This window comes from Mauremys mutica, chromosome 2 (assembly GCF_020497125.1).
Source record: "Mauremys mutica isolate MM-2020 ecotype Southern chromosome 2, ASM2049712v1, whole genome shotgun sequence".
NCBI classification, from domain to species: domain Eukaryota; kingdom Metazoa; phylum Chordata; order Testudines; family Geoemydidae; genus Mauremys; species Mauremys mutica.
Window position 1 is genome coordinate 74,324,678 of NC_059073.1, and position 16,082 is coordinate 74,340,759.

General features: G+C 41.7%; 1 protein-coding gene across 2 annotated transcripts in view; it reads right to left on the minus strand.

Annotated features, from left to right (window-relative positions):
* Positions 1-16,082, minus strand: part of SNTG1 (syntrophin gamma 1) — a 536,067-nt gene that overhangs the window by 241,252 nt on the left and 278,733 nt on the right. For both annotated transcript variants that reach the window (XM_045008056.1, XM_045008057.1), the window contains exon 2: positions 9,255-9,309. In XM_045008056.1, the coding sequence (XP_044863991.1) occupies positions 9,255-9,281 (27 nt within the window). In that variant the 5' untranslated portion in view covers positions 9,282-9,309. The remainder of the gene's footprint in view (positions 1-9,254; positions 9,310-16,082) is intronic.

The window sequence follows — 16,082 nt, forward strand, 5'->3', positions numbered from 1 at the left end:
GGAGGGCTAGTGGGGTTCTGGATGTACTGGATGAGGCTTGTCAGGAGTGTCTGGGTGTGGGCGGTCCGGATGCAGGGGGGGTGAGTGAATGGGGGAGCAGCTCCCCATACAGTGACCCCTCCCCCCACAGCTGAGGAGCAATGGCAGGAGGAAGCAGGGGAGGATGCTGAGCTTCCTGCAGCTGAGGGAGGTTTCTGGGGTGGATCTGACATAGCCTCAGCCACTCCTTGCAGGGGAAGAGGATGTCCCATCCTCTCCTGCCTCCAGCCCAGCCGGAACTAGCAGCTGATTCTGGCTTGGGTAGGAGCCACTGGCTGGGGTGTCCCCAACCCCGCAGTGATTTACCTCTCTGCCAGCTGATCTGGGTGCCTGAAATGATATACCTGCGCTGCTAGGGAGTTGTGCATAACTGCTCTTGCTGCTTCTCTTTGCTTCCCTGTTAGAAAGTCATTTTTCTTCAGGGAAGAAAAGAAATCTGCGGGGGCCAAGAATTCTGCGCATGCACAGTAGCACAGAATTCCCCCAGGAGTAAAGTGCCAAGAGGAAATATTAAAGATCACCATTTTGTAAGTGCTCAACATCAAGAACTCCTAGTGAACTTAATAGGAGCTTCACCTCGAGAGCCCTTCAGAGAGCTGATTCACTATGTGGTTGTGCTAACATTTACTTCTCTTTTTTAAAAATGGGAGTGACAGCATGCATTAAAAGGAATGGCTAAATGTGGCCTAATACATATATAGGGGGAGGTTTTTCAAAGACAATAAGGCAGTTAGATGCTCCCAACTTCCACTAAGAAACTCTTTCCTGCAGAATATGATAGTGTCTATACTGAAGGGATAATTAAATCTCTTCAATTATTCTCCCTATCACTTACTTCCTCGTTGGAAGAAAATTCTTCCTGATGTGTATGTCACAGGCAGATCTCTTTGTTGCTTCCTGTCAGGGGATCTCTCATAGCAGCAGGAAGTGGCACTGAATGCTCAACACAGAAGGTTAGGAATAACTACTGTCGGCCAAGGAAGGCCGGTCGTAAGTACCCATAGCCCCTAAATTACCTGCACTCATCAGCGGGAGCTGTGGACAAGCACCCGCAGCCTGTAGGAGATCTATGGCTGGCAATGGGGTAAATTCGACCTCTAATACATTGTTTTTAGAAGTTGTGCTTTACTTGACTGCACATTTCTGACATGGTCAATTACCTTATAAAAATCTCCAGAGAAAATTTCTGCACAAAACAGAGGGGCTTCTTTGCATGAATTAAGTGGCACATAACCATAGCAGACGTAATTAGGCATTGCAATAAAATTAAAAGTCAGTAGCTAGATGCATGTGGGCAGAGTTTATTCAGTCAGAACAAGGAAGCCCATTGTGGGAATAGCAAAACATTTTGGTCCTTTGAAAGATTGATCACACATGCTCACAGCTCTAATTTACATGGAACACTCTAAAATGTAATGAAGCACAAGTAGCTATTGTTTTGCTGCATGAAAGCTGGTTTGCAATACAACTCCAAATTAAATCCTCTATTGCACTGTCTCCCTTCCTCTCCTACTTGTGAGCAGCGTTAATAGATATATAAAAGAGAAAGACCAGAGCACTGAAAGATGGCAGATTCTCAGAGAGGCAACTAAATGTCATTTATTTTTTCCTCACTGTTTTTCATTTTTGTCCATCCCTGCACTGCCAGCAGGCTCTAGAAATGGAAGCAGCAAGATCATACAACAACAAGAACTACTTGGGAAATTTTTAGCAGGGGTTCAGATAATTTGAATATGATTTGAACAAACATTTGAACTCTTACATATGTATTCAGTCTCTGAACCAATGGAGGATGACCCAGATACTTGATTTAAGGTAGAATTAGAACAGAGGGAAAAAAAACTTTTCCCCCAGTATGATCCTGGTTGAATCCTAGCAGTTGGACTGCATGGCCTAACTGTTCTCTATCTCCCAGCCAGTACAGAATTGTTCCATCCATATTCAGGACATTTTTAAATTCTAATTTAAAAAACCCACTAAAAGAAGTTCCACTGCTTCCCTTGTTTTGTATTTTTCCCTGTCATCGATGTTAAACAAGAAGCACAGTGATTGCATTTTTTACACGTGTTGACTGTGGGAGATTTATTCAGAGTGCTGAGCCACTCTTTTTTATCTGTGACATCAATACAAGTTTATCTTATTTTCTCTATTTCTTCATCTGAAGAGAATAAAATAGTTTTTTTCCTCTTCCTATTTCACACCAGTAATGCTCTCTCCAGCAGTCACAAAACAGACAACTCAATAAAGTAGTGAATGAGGAGGAAAAAAAAGAGAGAGAGAGAGAGAGAGAGAAAAAGAGAACTTGCCAGCCAACCCCCAAAAGATTTCTCCAGCCATCCCCCAAAGAGAAAGGAAGCTGGTGTGTTTCTGCTTTTGTCTGTGACAAAATGTCTCTTACATATACTAGTAGAATAGACTTCTGTAACTTCCATGAAATACAATTTTCAATAGTCAGAAGCTGGGACCAGTGGGGGATGGAGATGTTGTATGGAGAGAAAATTGCAGAAACCAATCCAAAAAACTGAATAGTTTGCATCTGACAAATATTTACACTTCTGCACATTTACAGATGTGCCCATTATATAATGTAAAGTGTAATTATGAGATAGAAAATTGACTCAGAAGTATGAAGAGGTAGTAGGAATGGGGTACAGGAGGCAGGCTCGGTGCCATCACTAGATGCCAATTACACATGAAGGGTATTTTTCAAATGGTCCAGCTACTTATGCAGCTGGGATGCTGTCAGTCTGCCTAAGTGGACAGCACTTTAGTTTCAAGAAAGATTTGGAATTCAGCCCATAGGCTCGTGAATGTGCTCAGTTTGTCAGTACTCAGTTTGTAAAAGATCTGCTAAAAGCCAGATCTGTTAATCATCCTTGCATGTACCAGAATTTTTAAATCACAAAGGATAAAAAGTTTTTTCCTAATGCACCCTTCTATGTCTAAAACTACCTCGGGAAAACATTAGATTTCTGGCTTACTCTTCTACCTCTTTGCTCATTCTCCACTTGCAACCTAATGTTAAGAACATAAGAACATAAGAACGGCCGAACCGGGTCAGACCAAAGGTCCATCTAGCCCAGTATCTGTCTACCGACAGTGGCCAATGCCAGGTGCCCCAGAGGAAGTGAACCTAACAGGCAATGATCAAGTAATCTCTCTCCTGCCATTCATCTCCATCCTCTGACAAACAGAGGCTAGGGACACCATAATTTACCCATCCTGGCTAATAGCCACTTATGGACTTAACCACCATGAATTTATCCAGTCCCCTTTTAAACACTGTTATAGTCCTAGCCTTCACAACCTCCTCAGGTAAGGAGTTCCACAAGTTGACTGTGCGCTGCGTGAAGAAGAACTTCCTTTTATTTGTTTTAAACCTGCTGCCTATTAATTTCATTTGGTGACCCCTAGTTCTTGTATTATGGGAATAAGTAAATAATTTTTCCTTATCCACTTTCTCCACATCATTCATGATTTTATATACCTCTATCATATCCCCCCTTAGTCTCCTCTTTTCCAAACTGAAGAGTCCTAGCCTCTTTAATCTTTCCTCATATGGGACCCTCTCCGAACCCCTAATCATTTTAGTTGCCCTTTTCTGAACCTTTTCTAGTGATAGAATATCTTTTTTGAGGTGAGGAGACCACATCTGTACACAGTATTCAAGATGTGGGTGTACCATGGATTTATATAAGGGCAATAATATATTCTCAGTCTTATTCTCTATTCCCTTTTTAATGATTCCTAACATCCTGTTTGCTTTTTTGACCGCCTCTGCACACTGCGTGGACATCTTCAGAGAACTATCCACGATGACTCCAAGATCTTTTTCCTGACTTGATGTAGCTAAATTAGCCCCCATCATATTGTATGTATAGTTGAGGTTATTTTTTCCAGTGTGCATTACTTTACATTTATCCACATTAAATTTCATTTGCCATTTTGTTGCCCAATCACTTAGTTTTGTGAGATCTTTTTGAAGTTCTTCACAATCTGCATTGGTTTTAACTATCTTGAGTAGTTTAGTATCATCTGCAAACTTTGCCACCTCACTGTTTACCCCTTTCTCCAGATCATTTATGAAGAAATTGAATAGGATTGGTCCTAGGACTGACCCTTGGGGAACATCACTAGTTATCCCTCTCCATTCTGAGAATTTACCATTAATTCCTACCCTTTGTTCCCTGTCTTTTAACCAGTTCTCAGTCCTTGAAAGGACCTTCCCTTTTATCCCATGACAGCTTAATTTACGTAAGAGCCTTTGGTGAGGGACCTTGTCAAAGGCTTTCTGGAAATCTAAGTACACTATGTCCACTGGATCCCCCTTGTCCACATGTTTGTTGACCCCTTCAAAGAACTCTAATAGATTAGTAAGACATGATTTCCCTTTACAGAAACCATGTTGATTATTGCTCAACAGTTTATGTTTTTCTATGTGTCTGACAATTTTATTCTTAACTATTGTTTCGACTAATTTGCCCGGTACCGACCTTAGACTTACCTGTCTGTAATTGCCTGGATCACCTCTAGAGCCCTTTTTAAATATTGGCGTTACATTAGCTAACTTCCAGTCATTGGGTACTGAAGCCGATTTAAAGGACAGGTTACAAACCTTAGTTAATAGTTCCACAACTTCACATTTGAGTTCTTTCAGAACTCTTGGGTGAATGCCATCTGGTCCCGGTGACTTGTTAATGTTGAGTTTATCAATTAATTCCAAAACCTCCTCTAGTGACACTTCAATCTGTGACAGTTCCTCAGATTTGTCACCTATAAAAGCTAGCTCAGGTTTGGGAATCTCCCTAACATCCTCAGCCATGAAGACTGAAGCAAAGAATCCATTTAGTTTCTCCGCAATGACTTTATCGTCTTTAAGTGCTCCTTTTGTATTTCGATCATCAAGGGGCCCCACTGGTTGTTTAGCAGGCTTCCTGCTTCTGATATACTTAAAAAACATTTTGTTATTACCTTTGGAGTTTTTGGCTAGCCATTCTTCAAACTACTCTTTGGCTTTTCTTATTACACTCTTGCACTTAAGTTGGCAGTGTTTATGCTCCTTTCTATTGCCTCACTAGGATTTGACTTCCACTTTTTTGTTCAGACCTATAAAAGCCCTGGCATTTTCTGAACCTTTGTTTACTCCAGGAACTGATTACAATGTATAAATTTTGCACATTTCTTTCAGTCAGATAAACTCTAAATTGAAATGAGACATATGGTAGGGAACTATTTTTTCATATTAAGGGTAGAGGATCTGCTTACTAATAATTATAAGTAAATTGATAATAAACTCATAGGAGGTTCTTACTGAACTAAGGCACTTCCTTAGATAAAAACTCTTCCTGTCTTGGCAATCTAGCCCAGATAAATGTGATCTTTGAAGTCTGTTTAAGACATTCAAATTGGATTATTTCATCACAGCGGTGATCAAGAGACTAAAGATGGCTAATGAGAGATCATTGAAGCTTACTGTGTGTACATTTGTTATACATGAATTTAGCTAATGCTGCATCAATTGGATTCTGCTTCCACATATCACCTTCACAGGTCAATCACCAGACACTGACCTTTTCCTTCTAGAAAAACTTCCTCTAGTGGCTCTACTCAATGTGTTTCTTCACAGAAGAGTCATCCTTCAGGAAGTGAGACCCCTCTCACTTCTACTGTGGTAGTAACAATGGGGGGATTCGCCTGAGTTTGCCATTGTAAAGCAGGTGGTCTGGATTGTAGTCTCATTTATTGATATCCCAGATGGAAAGAGCTCCCATACTCTGTATGTTTCTCAGACAATTGGTTCCTCCACTCCTTCCATGCTGGGACACCAGTGCTGAAAACCATTCAGCAGAAGTTGATGCGAGTTTGACTCTCAAACCCCCTCCTTAACAAGCAGACCAGGAAGTATAAAAGCCATGCACTCAGGTCTGCAGCTCTCAGAGATGGCTCCATCTCCTTCAGCTGCTTGGTCAAGCACAGAAGCAGCAGCTGGCTCACACCATATGGTAAGACTGTCCACCAGGGTAAGAACCATCTCCCAGAGGGATAGGAGCATTAATTACTCACTATGATTGATCTCTGATAATGTGTGTTTTAACTGACAATTTCTATTTGAAGCACTTAATGAGTTGAATCTATATATACCTGCCCCTGGAAATTTTCACTACATGCATCCGACGAAGTGAGTATTCACCCACGAAAGCTCATGCTCCAATACGTCTGTTAGTCTATAACCACAGGACTCTCTGCTGCTTTTACAGATCCAGACTAACACGGATACTTGATACTTCAGTCTAAGTGCCATGGAAGAATCTAAACTGAAGAGCCTCAGTGAGTACAGCCACAAGAGGGAAATGTTATCATCAGTTGACTCTTCCCTCTACCGTATGAGAGTGAAATTATCTCAGAAGTCCTTGTGTTGACCTTTGAGATAAAATAAACATATTCATAACTAGATACAAAACTGTTTGCAGTGTTGCTGTAGCTGTGTTGGTCCCAGGATATTAGAGAGACAAGGTGAGTGAGGTAATATCTTTTATTGGACCAATTTATTTCTGTTGTTGAGAGAGACAAGCTTTTGAGCTTACACATAGCTCTGCTTCAGTTCTGAGAAAGATTGTCAGAATGTCACAGCTGAACACCATGTGAAACAGGCTGTTTAGCTTAAGGAGTTAACATGTTGTAAGAGACCATTTAAGGTGAAGTGGGGAGTTAACATATCTGCAATTGTAGGACAAAGGAGGGTTTGTGGGTTATAGATTGTTGTAATAAGTCATAAATCCAGTGTCTTTTAGTGTCTAAAAAAGTTATGAATTTAAGCTCCGAGGTTTATCTTTTGAAGGTGTTGTGCAAGTTTCCTTTGAGGACGAGGACTGAGAGGTCAGATATGAAGTGATCGTTTTCTGAAAAGTGTTCACCGAGGGTTGATATGGTGTCTTTTTAGCTACAGTTAGTGGAAGAGGAACAAAAAGTTCAAGTATGGCTCTGCAAGAGTGGATTGTCTCATGAGATTTCTGGTCCTTCCTAGCTGTCATGTGTGTGAGAAGGAGAAAAATTATGAACATTTAAAGCTGCCGATAATTTTAGTTTGGATTGACGGGTTGACAATATTTTAGATTAATCATTGTATCCATTTTATTTTTTCTAACAATAGAGGCTAATTTCCAAATGAGAGTCTCTTTACTTGCTGTCAAGCATGACTGAAATGAAGTGAATTCATATGAAACATCTCCTGTCCTATAATTTTAATCACAAAGTATGTATCCCATGAACAGAGCCTAAATGTGGATCTCTTGTTTAATACATATTGAAAACACCAACTAATCAGAGACTCATATTTTCAGGTGTACAATCCAGGAGTTTTCAACATTATGATGTATTGTGATCATAACCAGTGTTCCCAGTTATCACCTCCTATTGTTTGTTCTTTTCAGTCTGTAGACTGCAGTTTCTCCTTCAGTGATTTTTACTATAATAATGTATTTATGAGGCTATCCAGGTACATGTAACTGGCCCCACTCCTAATAATGAAACACAGAGGCTCATGAATCGCTAAAGTTGTGAGAATGTACTTTTTTTTTACATCATGTATATTCAAAGGAAAACTGGATATCTGCACAAACATTTGCAAATTTATTTCTGGAAGAACTTCTGCCATTTTGCAAGAAAAAAATGGTGGCAAGTATTGAAAGTAACACATTTTTGTCCCTGGAAAATTGTAAATTTTGGATGGTTGAAATTATTTTGGCTTGCATTGAATTTTTGAAAATGCGTTTATTTTGTATCAAAACAACCATTTCATTTTGGAACAAAATGCCTTTTATTACTGGGGAGTGGGGGGGATTAAGAAATGAAAAAAAGTTTTCAATTTTTTTTTAGTTGACCAAAACACTCCCACCCCCCCCACTGATTCTCCTCTGATTTTGATAGCATGCTATGTTGCCAGCATATTCCTTTTTCTCCAGTTATACCAATCCTCACAGGCTTCAAGCAATAAAACACTCATCTAGGACCTGATCCTGCCACAAGGTCAATGCAGGCAGACCCTGCATATGTGTGGAACCCAAATGAGGTCTACAGGAGTGTTTTCACACAAAACTCACTGCTGGATCAGGGGCTTTAATTACAGAATCATAGAAACATAGAGCTGGAAGCAGCAGCATATTATCGCCTAGGCCGACAAGGCATAGGCTTAAGGTGGCAAATTTATAACAGCAGCATTTTTGTAATCGTGGGATCAGTGACACCGCAATTCTACCAATCATAGCGTGTACTGAAACCACCAATGCTGGCGTAATGCCATTTAGTAAACATACTCGCGAGAATCCTAAACGTTAATAATATGACCGGAAGGAAGAAATTAAGTGGTTCTCAGTTTAAAAAAAAATGCTATACAAAAGAAATAAAGGGAAAATGAAATGATAGCAAGCGTGCGCAAAATAGATTCCTTTGTTGTATCAGTTAGTGCCAACAGTGAGACAGAAAAAATAGTTGAAAGTAGTAGTGAAGTAAAAAGTGAAAATATTGGTGATGATATTGCAAATATTGATGTTTAATAAGTTCATATGGGCGGGCAGCAATTATTTCAGGGCCTAGGGGCGGCAAAATCATTAATCTGCCACTGGCTGGAAGGGACCTCGACAGGTCCCCCCCATGTCAAGACAGGACCATGTAAAACTAGACCATCTCTGACAGATGTTATCTAACCTGGTCTTAAACACCTCCAGTACAGGGACTCCACAACCTGCCTTGGAAGCCTATTCCAGTGCTTAATTATCCTTATAGTTGGAATAGCGTAATATAGTATAGTATAATCTAAAGTATAATTAGATGTTTTTTCCTAGCATCTAACCTAAATCTTCTTTATGGCAGACTGCTTATTTCTCGGTCTACCTTCAGTAAACATGGAGAACAGTTGATCATGCCATTCTCTTTATAATAGCCTTTAACATATTTGAAGGCTATTATCAGGTTCCAACTCAGTCTTATTTTCTCAACACTCATAATTACCTCATTAGAACACTGATAAGTAAACAGGCACATAATCCACTAAAAAGCACACTGCCAGCATATAGGGATTATCTACTCATGTTTACGGATTCAATTACATCTGATGTTCCAATTCCTTGCACTTCAGAAATAAAAGATTGAGAACAGAAGACCAAAAAGTATATTAATGTTCATATCACTTCTTTGAAAATAAAACATTCTGATCCTACCTCTTCACAGGAGGTCCTGAAATCCATGTGCTATGGCACAGCAAGTGATATTTGTCTAAAATAGACAGAAAGATTTCATTAGAACTCAGTACTACAAACTAGAACAAACAGATTGCAAAACATAAAAGGTAGTTATCTAAATTAAGCGGGAAGACACTGCATTCCTCTGTGTGAGCTTTGTTTATAGTCATTGCTTAAGAGCAGGAATGATTAAGTCAGCAGGAGGGTAAGGATGCATACAGAGCTGGTAGAAATTGTCCCCAGCTTTTATGAAGTCCACCAACTGATTTTATTCAGTGTGATTAAGGGAGAGCTGATGTTCCTATCAGCCTCTCCATTGCACTAGCTATCCAAATGTGCTGTTCTGTATTACTGATCTTTTGCTTGAAATGTTGTCCCCACCGCCATTTATTTTTGAAAGTAGGAATACTTGAAAAGAAATCTTTCAGAAATAATTAAGTTTTGCTTTTCATAACGTTCCCTTCTGTAAAAAGTTGATTTTTCCTCCTAATTAAAAAGCTTTATGCACGAATACTTTTTTTTTTCCATTGGACTCACAAAATTGTATTCCCAAACATTATCTCTGCAAGAAAGCTAACTTCAATTATCAGAGCAGTAAATTTAGTGAAACATTTAAGTACTGAGGGACCGAATGTTACAGAAATCAGGAATATATAAAATGTCACAGCACACCACATACTCAAATTATTGGTATGATGGGTCTGCACCCACGGTACATTCATCCCAATACACACCTGGCATGCATTTAGCTATTTTTACTTTATTTATGAGATAATGTTTATGGAATAAGTTGTCATTATAGGATAATAGTGTCCTGCTGCAATATAAATATTGATGCAAAAGAAAGAGGCATTTATAGAAAACATTTCCTAGCCAAAATAGACATTTATTTTCAAGCCTAGAAACACTATTATTCTGACTGAATCATGCTATTCAATCATTTAAGACGTTTTTTTTATTATTTTTATTACAGTATTGCTAGAAGCCCCAACCAAGACTGCAGCTTCTTTGTGCTAGGCTTTGTCAGACATATTTAGGATTGACAAAATTCAATTTATATTTATAATTTTGATGGATAATATCAATGTTTATTTTTAAGCTTTTTTATTTATCTATTTAAATTTTCAGTTATGCAAAATTATGGGTTTAAGCTTTTTATTTTTTTAATCAATTTAAGTTTTCAGTGGGAATCAGACAATAATTAGTTAATGTCAGTAGGCACTGAGGTTTTCAAGCACCCTTTTTAAAAAAAAATACTTTGTCTAGCTATAAATTTCAGTTGTTAGTGTTGGAAATATTGTTTCATTGATTTGTGCAGTGAAGTCGTTTACTGACATTTACCAACAACATTCTAATCCTTCCAAGGATAATAAAATATAATAAAATATAGTTGCCAGGGCCGGCTCCAGGGTTTTTGCTGCCCCAAGCAGAAAGAAAAAAAAAGTCACAATCGGCGCCTGCTCCACCACGCTACTTTCTTCTTCAGCAGCAATTCAGCAGCCAGTCCTTCCCTCCAAGAGGAACCGAGGGACCCGCCGCCAGATTGCCACCAAAGAGTCCGACGTGCTGCCCCTTCCCCTTGGCCGCTCCAAGCACCTACTTGCTGAGCTGGTGCCTGGAGCCGGCCCTGATAGTTGCTGGCCCAAATGGTGTACAATCTAAGACCACAATCATGCAAAAACTTACATACATGTTTGTCTTTTCCAACTGTGTGTGTGTGGTCCCCTTAATTTAGGATGTACAAAGTTAAGCACATACATAAGTCTGTACAGGTCGAGGGCCTAATCATCAGAGGGGAAAGGAGGCCCTAACAGAAATGGTCTGAGTTGTGTGGGAACATGAGGATGATAATAAAGGAAACACCTGGGGACAAATGTATAATATGGAAGCAGCATATTTATATATAATAAATTAGAGGAGCGAACATGAGATGTGAATAATGATTCACCAGCAAGCCACCTCATTTGCAGAGTAGAGTTATATTTATTTAATTGTGCCATTATTGGCCTGCTAGATTCTGCTTCGCTCAAAAAACAGATTCATAGCTTCAGCCTTGTATTATTATTTTTTGATTGATTAATCGTGGTTTCACTTTATTGTTTTAAACTTAACAGTGAATAACATCCAGCCAATCAGAAACCTTATTTATTGGCACAGATTTCAATTGGTTAAAACTAACCACGCCCACATGCAAGCTGCAAGCAGTCCTTACACAAATACCCAGTCACTCACCCTATAAGAGGCTCCCAAGCAACCTCAACCACAGCTTGCCAAGGCCAGGAGACGAGGAATGAAAATAGCAGAAAAGAAGGGAAGGATACACATCATGTTGGAGCACAAGCAAGTGAGGATTAACCTTTTCTTAGAGACTGTGCAGTGCTGTGAGGTTAAAATTTGAATAATAGGAGACTGAGGAAGGTCTTTTTCAGAGGAAGGAGGAACGGATTCTCAGCCCTTTATGTATGACCCAACAGCCACTTGGAATTTGCCAGCTCCTGAAACTCTGAACTGATCCTCCAAGGGGATGTCTAAAGTGCAATTAAAAACCCATGGCTTCCCCATGTCAGCTGACTCAGGCTCAGGGACTGTTTAATGGTGGTGTAGACATTTGGCCTTGTGGTGGGGCCCAGGCTCTAGGACCCTGAAAGGTGGGAGGGTCCCAGAACTCAGGCTGCAGCCAGAGCCCAAATGGCTGCACTACAATTAAACAGCTCCTTAGCCCAAGCCCCACAAGCCCAAGTCAGTTGGCGTGAGCTAGCCACGGGTGTCTAATTGCAGTATAAACATACCCAAAGGGTTTGTCTATGATTTAAAAAAAAAAAGCCACAGCAGCAAGTTCCAGAGCCCAAATCGACTGACTGAGGCTTATGTTACAGGGGTTAAAATAGCAGCATACAGGTTCCCACTGGGCAGCTCAAGCTCTGAAACCCGGCGAGGGGGGATGGTCTCAGAGCCTGAGCTCCAGCCCAAGCAGGAATGTCTACACTGCTATTTTTAGCCCCATAGCATGAGTCCCATGTACCTGAATCAGTTGCTCTGGGCTCTGAGACTCACTACAGTGTTTGTTTGGTTTTAGGGTAGATGTAATCTAAGTGATCCTACCCTATGGACACAAACTGCAACGGCTAACCTTCTGCCACCATTTCCCAGCATGCTTCCAGTCAGAGTTGGGAACAGAATAGACTAAGAACTCCTGCTGAGGCCAACAGGGAAGCTTCTGCAGCGGGGGATATGGGCAGGTAGTTTACTGGTCCAGCCATGAACCAGATTTGCTCAGACCCTCAGTGGGAGGGGACAGCCTGACACAGAAACAAGAGACAAGTTTTAGTTTCAGTTTTGAACTTTGACTTGTGAGAGCAGAGAGAAAAGCAGAACAGCTTAGGGAGTCTCTGATTAACTCCTCCTCCCAACAAATGGGATCTTGGAACTGCTGCGGAATCTAGTGCATGGATCAGGCAGTTCCAGTCCTGCAGAGAGCAGTGTCCATTGAGGCAGAGATAAAACGCAGTGGAAGCTACTGGTAGACAGCCAAGACTACCAAAGGTCTCCAGCCCAGGGACCCATGAGAGGACCCTGCCCCAGCTGGGGGTGAAGACTTAGTCCAGCGACCTTTATTATGTAAGCCAGCCAATGTTCATAACACTCATCTCCACATTAGGGTTGCCAGGTGTCCGGTTTTTGACCAGAACACCTGCCAACCAGGCCATTAAAAGTACAGCAGCGGGGCTTTGAGTCTAAGGCAGGCTAGTCCCTACCTGTCCTGGCACCACGCTGTTCCCCAGAAGCAGCCAGTTCTATGCTGGGGGGAAAGGGGGGCCGGGACTCCACACTTTGTCGCCTCCCCAAATACCGGCTCCACATTCCCACTGGCTGGGAACTGCAGCCAATGGGAGCTGAGGTGGTGGTGCCTGTGCCCTGAGTGTGAGAGCAGCATGCAGAGCCTCCTGGCCCCCCTGCCTAGGAGCTGGACCTGCTGGCCACTTCCAGAGTGCAGCACAGAGCCAGGACAGGCAGGAAGGCTTAGCGCCATTGAACGGGAGCCCCCAGAGGTAAACCCGTGCCCCAATCCCAAGCCCCAACCCCCTGCCCCAGCCTTGAGCCCCCCAAACCCAGAGCACCCTCATGCACCCCAAACCCCTCATCCCCAGAGCCTGCACCCCAGCCAGAGCTCTCACCCACCCTGCACTCCAAACCCCCAGCCCATAGCTTCCTCCCACACCCTGAACCCCTCATCCTCGGTCCCTCCCCAGAGCCCCCAACCCCAACCCAGAGCCCATACCCCCTCTTGCACCCCAGCCCCCTGCCTCAACCCACAGCCCCCTCCCACACTCTGAATCCCTCAGCCCCACCCCTGAGCCTGGAGTCGTGAGTGTTGGAAGCTGGAAAATTTGTTCATTTGTTAATTTTTTTAGTTAACCCTAACCTTTTTGTTCCTCAGATCCCATTTTCCTGCTCCCAATAAAGTACTCCCTTATTATACTCTTATTTCTGGGTACATCATTCTTTGGTGCTGGGGTTTGTGTTGATGTACTTTGTTTCTTGTGTCCCAGGGTTTTATACTTTTGTCTGTTAGTGGCATTATTTGTTTTTGCAAGGGACAGCACTGCTTGTGTCTCAGGCTCAGTGAGGAGTCACCTTTGGTGGAGGCACCAAGTGTCACCAAAAAAACAACACAAAAAAAGAACCCAAGGCCCAACTCCTGTGAAAAGAGCAGCCACTCCAAGGAGCAAGCCTTAGGAAGGAGGCTTTAGCCACATGTTGGGAGGGGCTACAATTATTTCATGCTTCAGATTTTTAAATGTGCTTCTGCTCAGCTTCCCTCTTGTGAGACAGGGAGGGAAATCAATTGATACTAGAGAAGGAAATTGCAAGGAAGATCCATAAGACATGGTAAGCTACAGAAAGGGAAGTGAGTCATAGAGACTGAAAGTGGAAAGACCTGTGACCAGGGAAAGGCCAAGGTATGGAAGGCAGAACTTCACTCAGACACAAACGGGAAAAACAAAGCACTTCAAACCACCTCCAATACTGCATCTGGCACCGTGGCCATAACCCGAAGGAGGAAGGGCTTTGTTCTTTAGTAAGTAGGGAGACAGAAAACAAGGCTTTTGGGGCAGGTCCTACTTTACTCCAGCAAGGGAGTGGTCGTTCCAGATAGCCAGTCAAAGGCAGAAAAGCCAGGCTACATTTAGGATGTATATGTGGATCATGAGAAGCCCTAGAGTCATGCATTTCCAGGGGGCTGGCAAATCTATAACATTTAGTACCCATGGCTAGTAAAGACCACACTAAAGGGAGTACTTCTGAAGTGTGGGGAACACTGAAGTCCTGTCTGCTTGAAACAGTGGGAGAACACAGGAATAACGGGAGCTGCTAGGTCTGCACACACTGTTCTAGAGTGTCTCAGGAAGCTAGATGCTGTAGCCAGGCAGATCCTGGTTTGGAGGAAACACGTTATGGCTGCAGGGAGCCTCTTTTAGGGCTAGTATCCAGGAATCAAAAGTTAGCATAAAGGCTGCCTTCAATTTGCAAGTGGGTATGGCTAAACCTAGCAATTCCAGGACTAGTCGATATTCAGCCACCGGCAAACGCATTACTTGTAAATATGCTAACAACCACAAATTTGAACTATGTGAAGTTAGCCAAAAAGGATTTTGCTCATATATAATATAATAATACCCAACTATTATTGACCAGGTGTTCAGTTGTGTTGCTTCTCAGGGAAAGTAAAACTAATCTAAAAAAAAAGTAAAAAAAGGAGAAAGGAAAAATGGTAAGTTCTATTTATTCACCATTCAAGGAACAGTGTTGGGATATTATCATGCTGCTTCTAGTAGACAGCCCAGTCAAATCCCCACATGGAATCCTGCATTCTCTCCAGCTGTTAATATGTACAAGTTTCTACTCCTCTAAGTAAAGGGTAGAAGATGTGATGTCTGTTGGAAGTAGATACCTGCAGGTATAGGGCTAATGTTCTCTATTTATAGTGCTCATTGTGTTTTGTGATCTCACAGCTTGTGCTCTAAATTAATTTCCAGCATTATTAGGCTTTTCAGGTTTTCAGGTTAGGATGCAGTGGACTGAAAGAGACACATCATTACTCCCTCCTCATCTTTTTTATAAGCTCACCAAGAGCTAATAGACATCTTCATTTATAGTTTTGTTCTCTCAGTATTCAGTAAAAGCACCATTGCTATTATAATCCTAAAGACTTTCTTCACTGAAGGGTTAGACATGTACAATGAAACAGGTTCTCTTGACTCATTTACTGTACTCTTTTCCAAATGTTAGAGTATGTCTACACTGTGAAGTTGTCGACTAAACTTTTGTCTTTCAGGGTACTTAAAAAAGCCCTCCCGTGAAAGACAAAAGTTCTGCTGACGCCAGTGGCAGTGTAACCACGGCTTTGTTGGCAGGAGCGCTCTCCTGCCAACAAAGTTAACGCCTGTCGCAGGGCTGGAAATATTTTGTTGGCAAAATGCCAACAGAGTACCGACAAACAGCATTTACACACGCTGACTTTTAACAACCCACCTCACCTTAGAAAAGTGTTTTGAAACCTAATCTTGCTTGTTGAGGCTTGTGCTCCAGGACCTATAGGCTTGTGTCCCTTTACAATACTTTTCATACTCAGGTCCTATGATTGTCAGAGCACGAGCTATGGAAGTATGTAGAGCTACTTGTGCCCATCTCAAAGATGAAGGGTGAAAGGGTCAAGATTTGGTCCACAGGGAAGATTTGAACATTTTCTTCATACCAATGCATGGGATATAACTCCTTGTTATTGAGTTTGAGCCCCGTAACTAA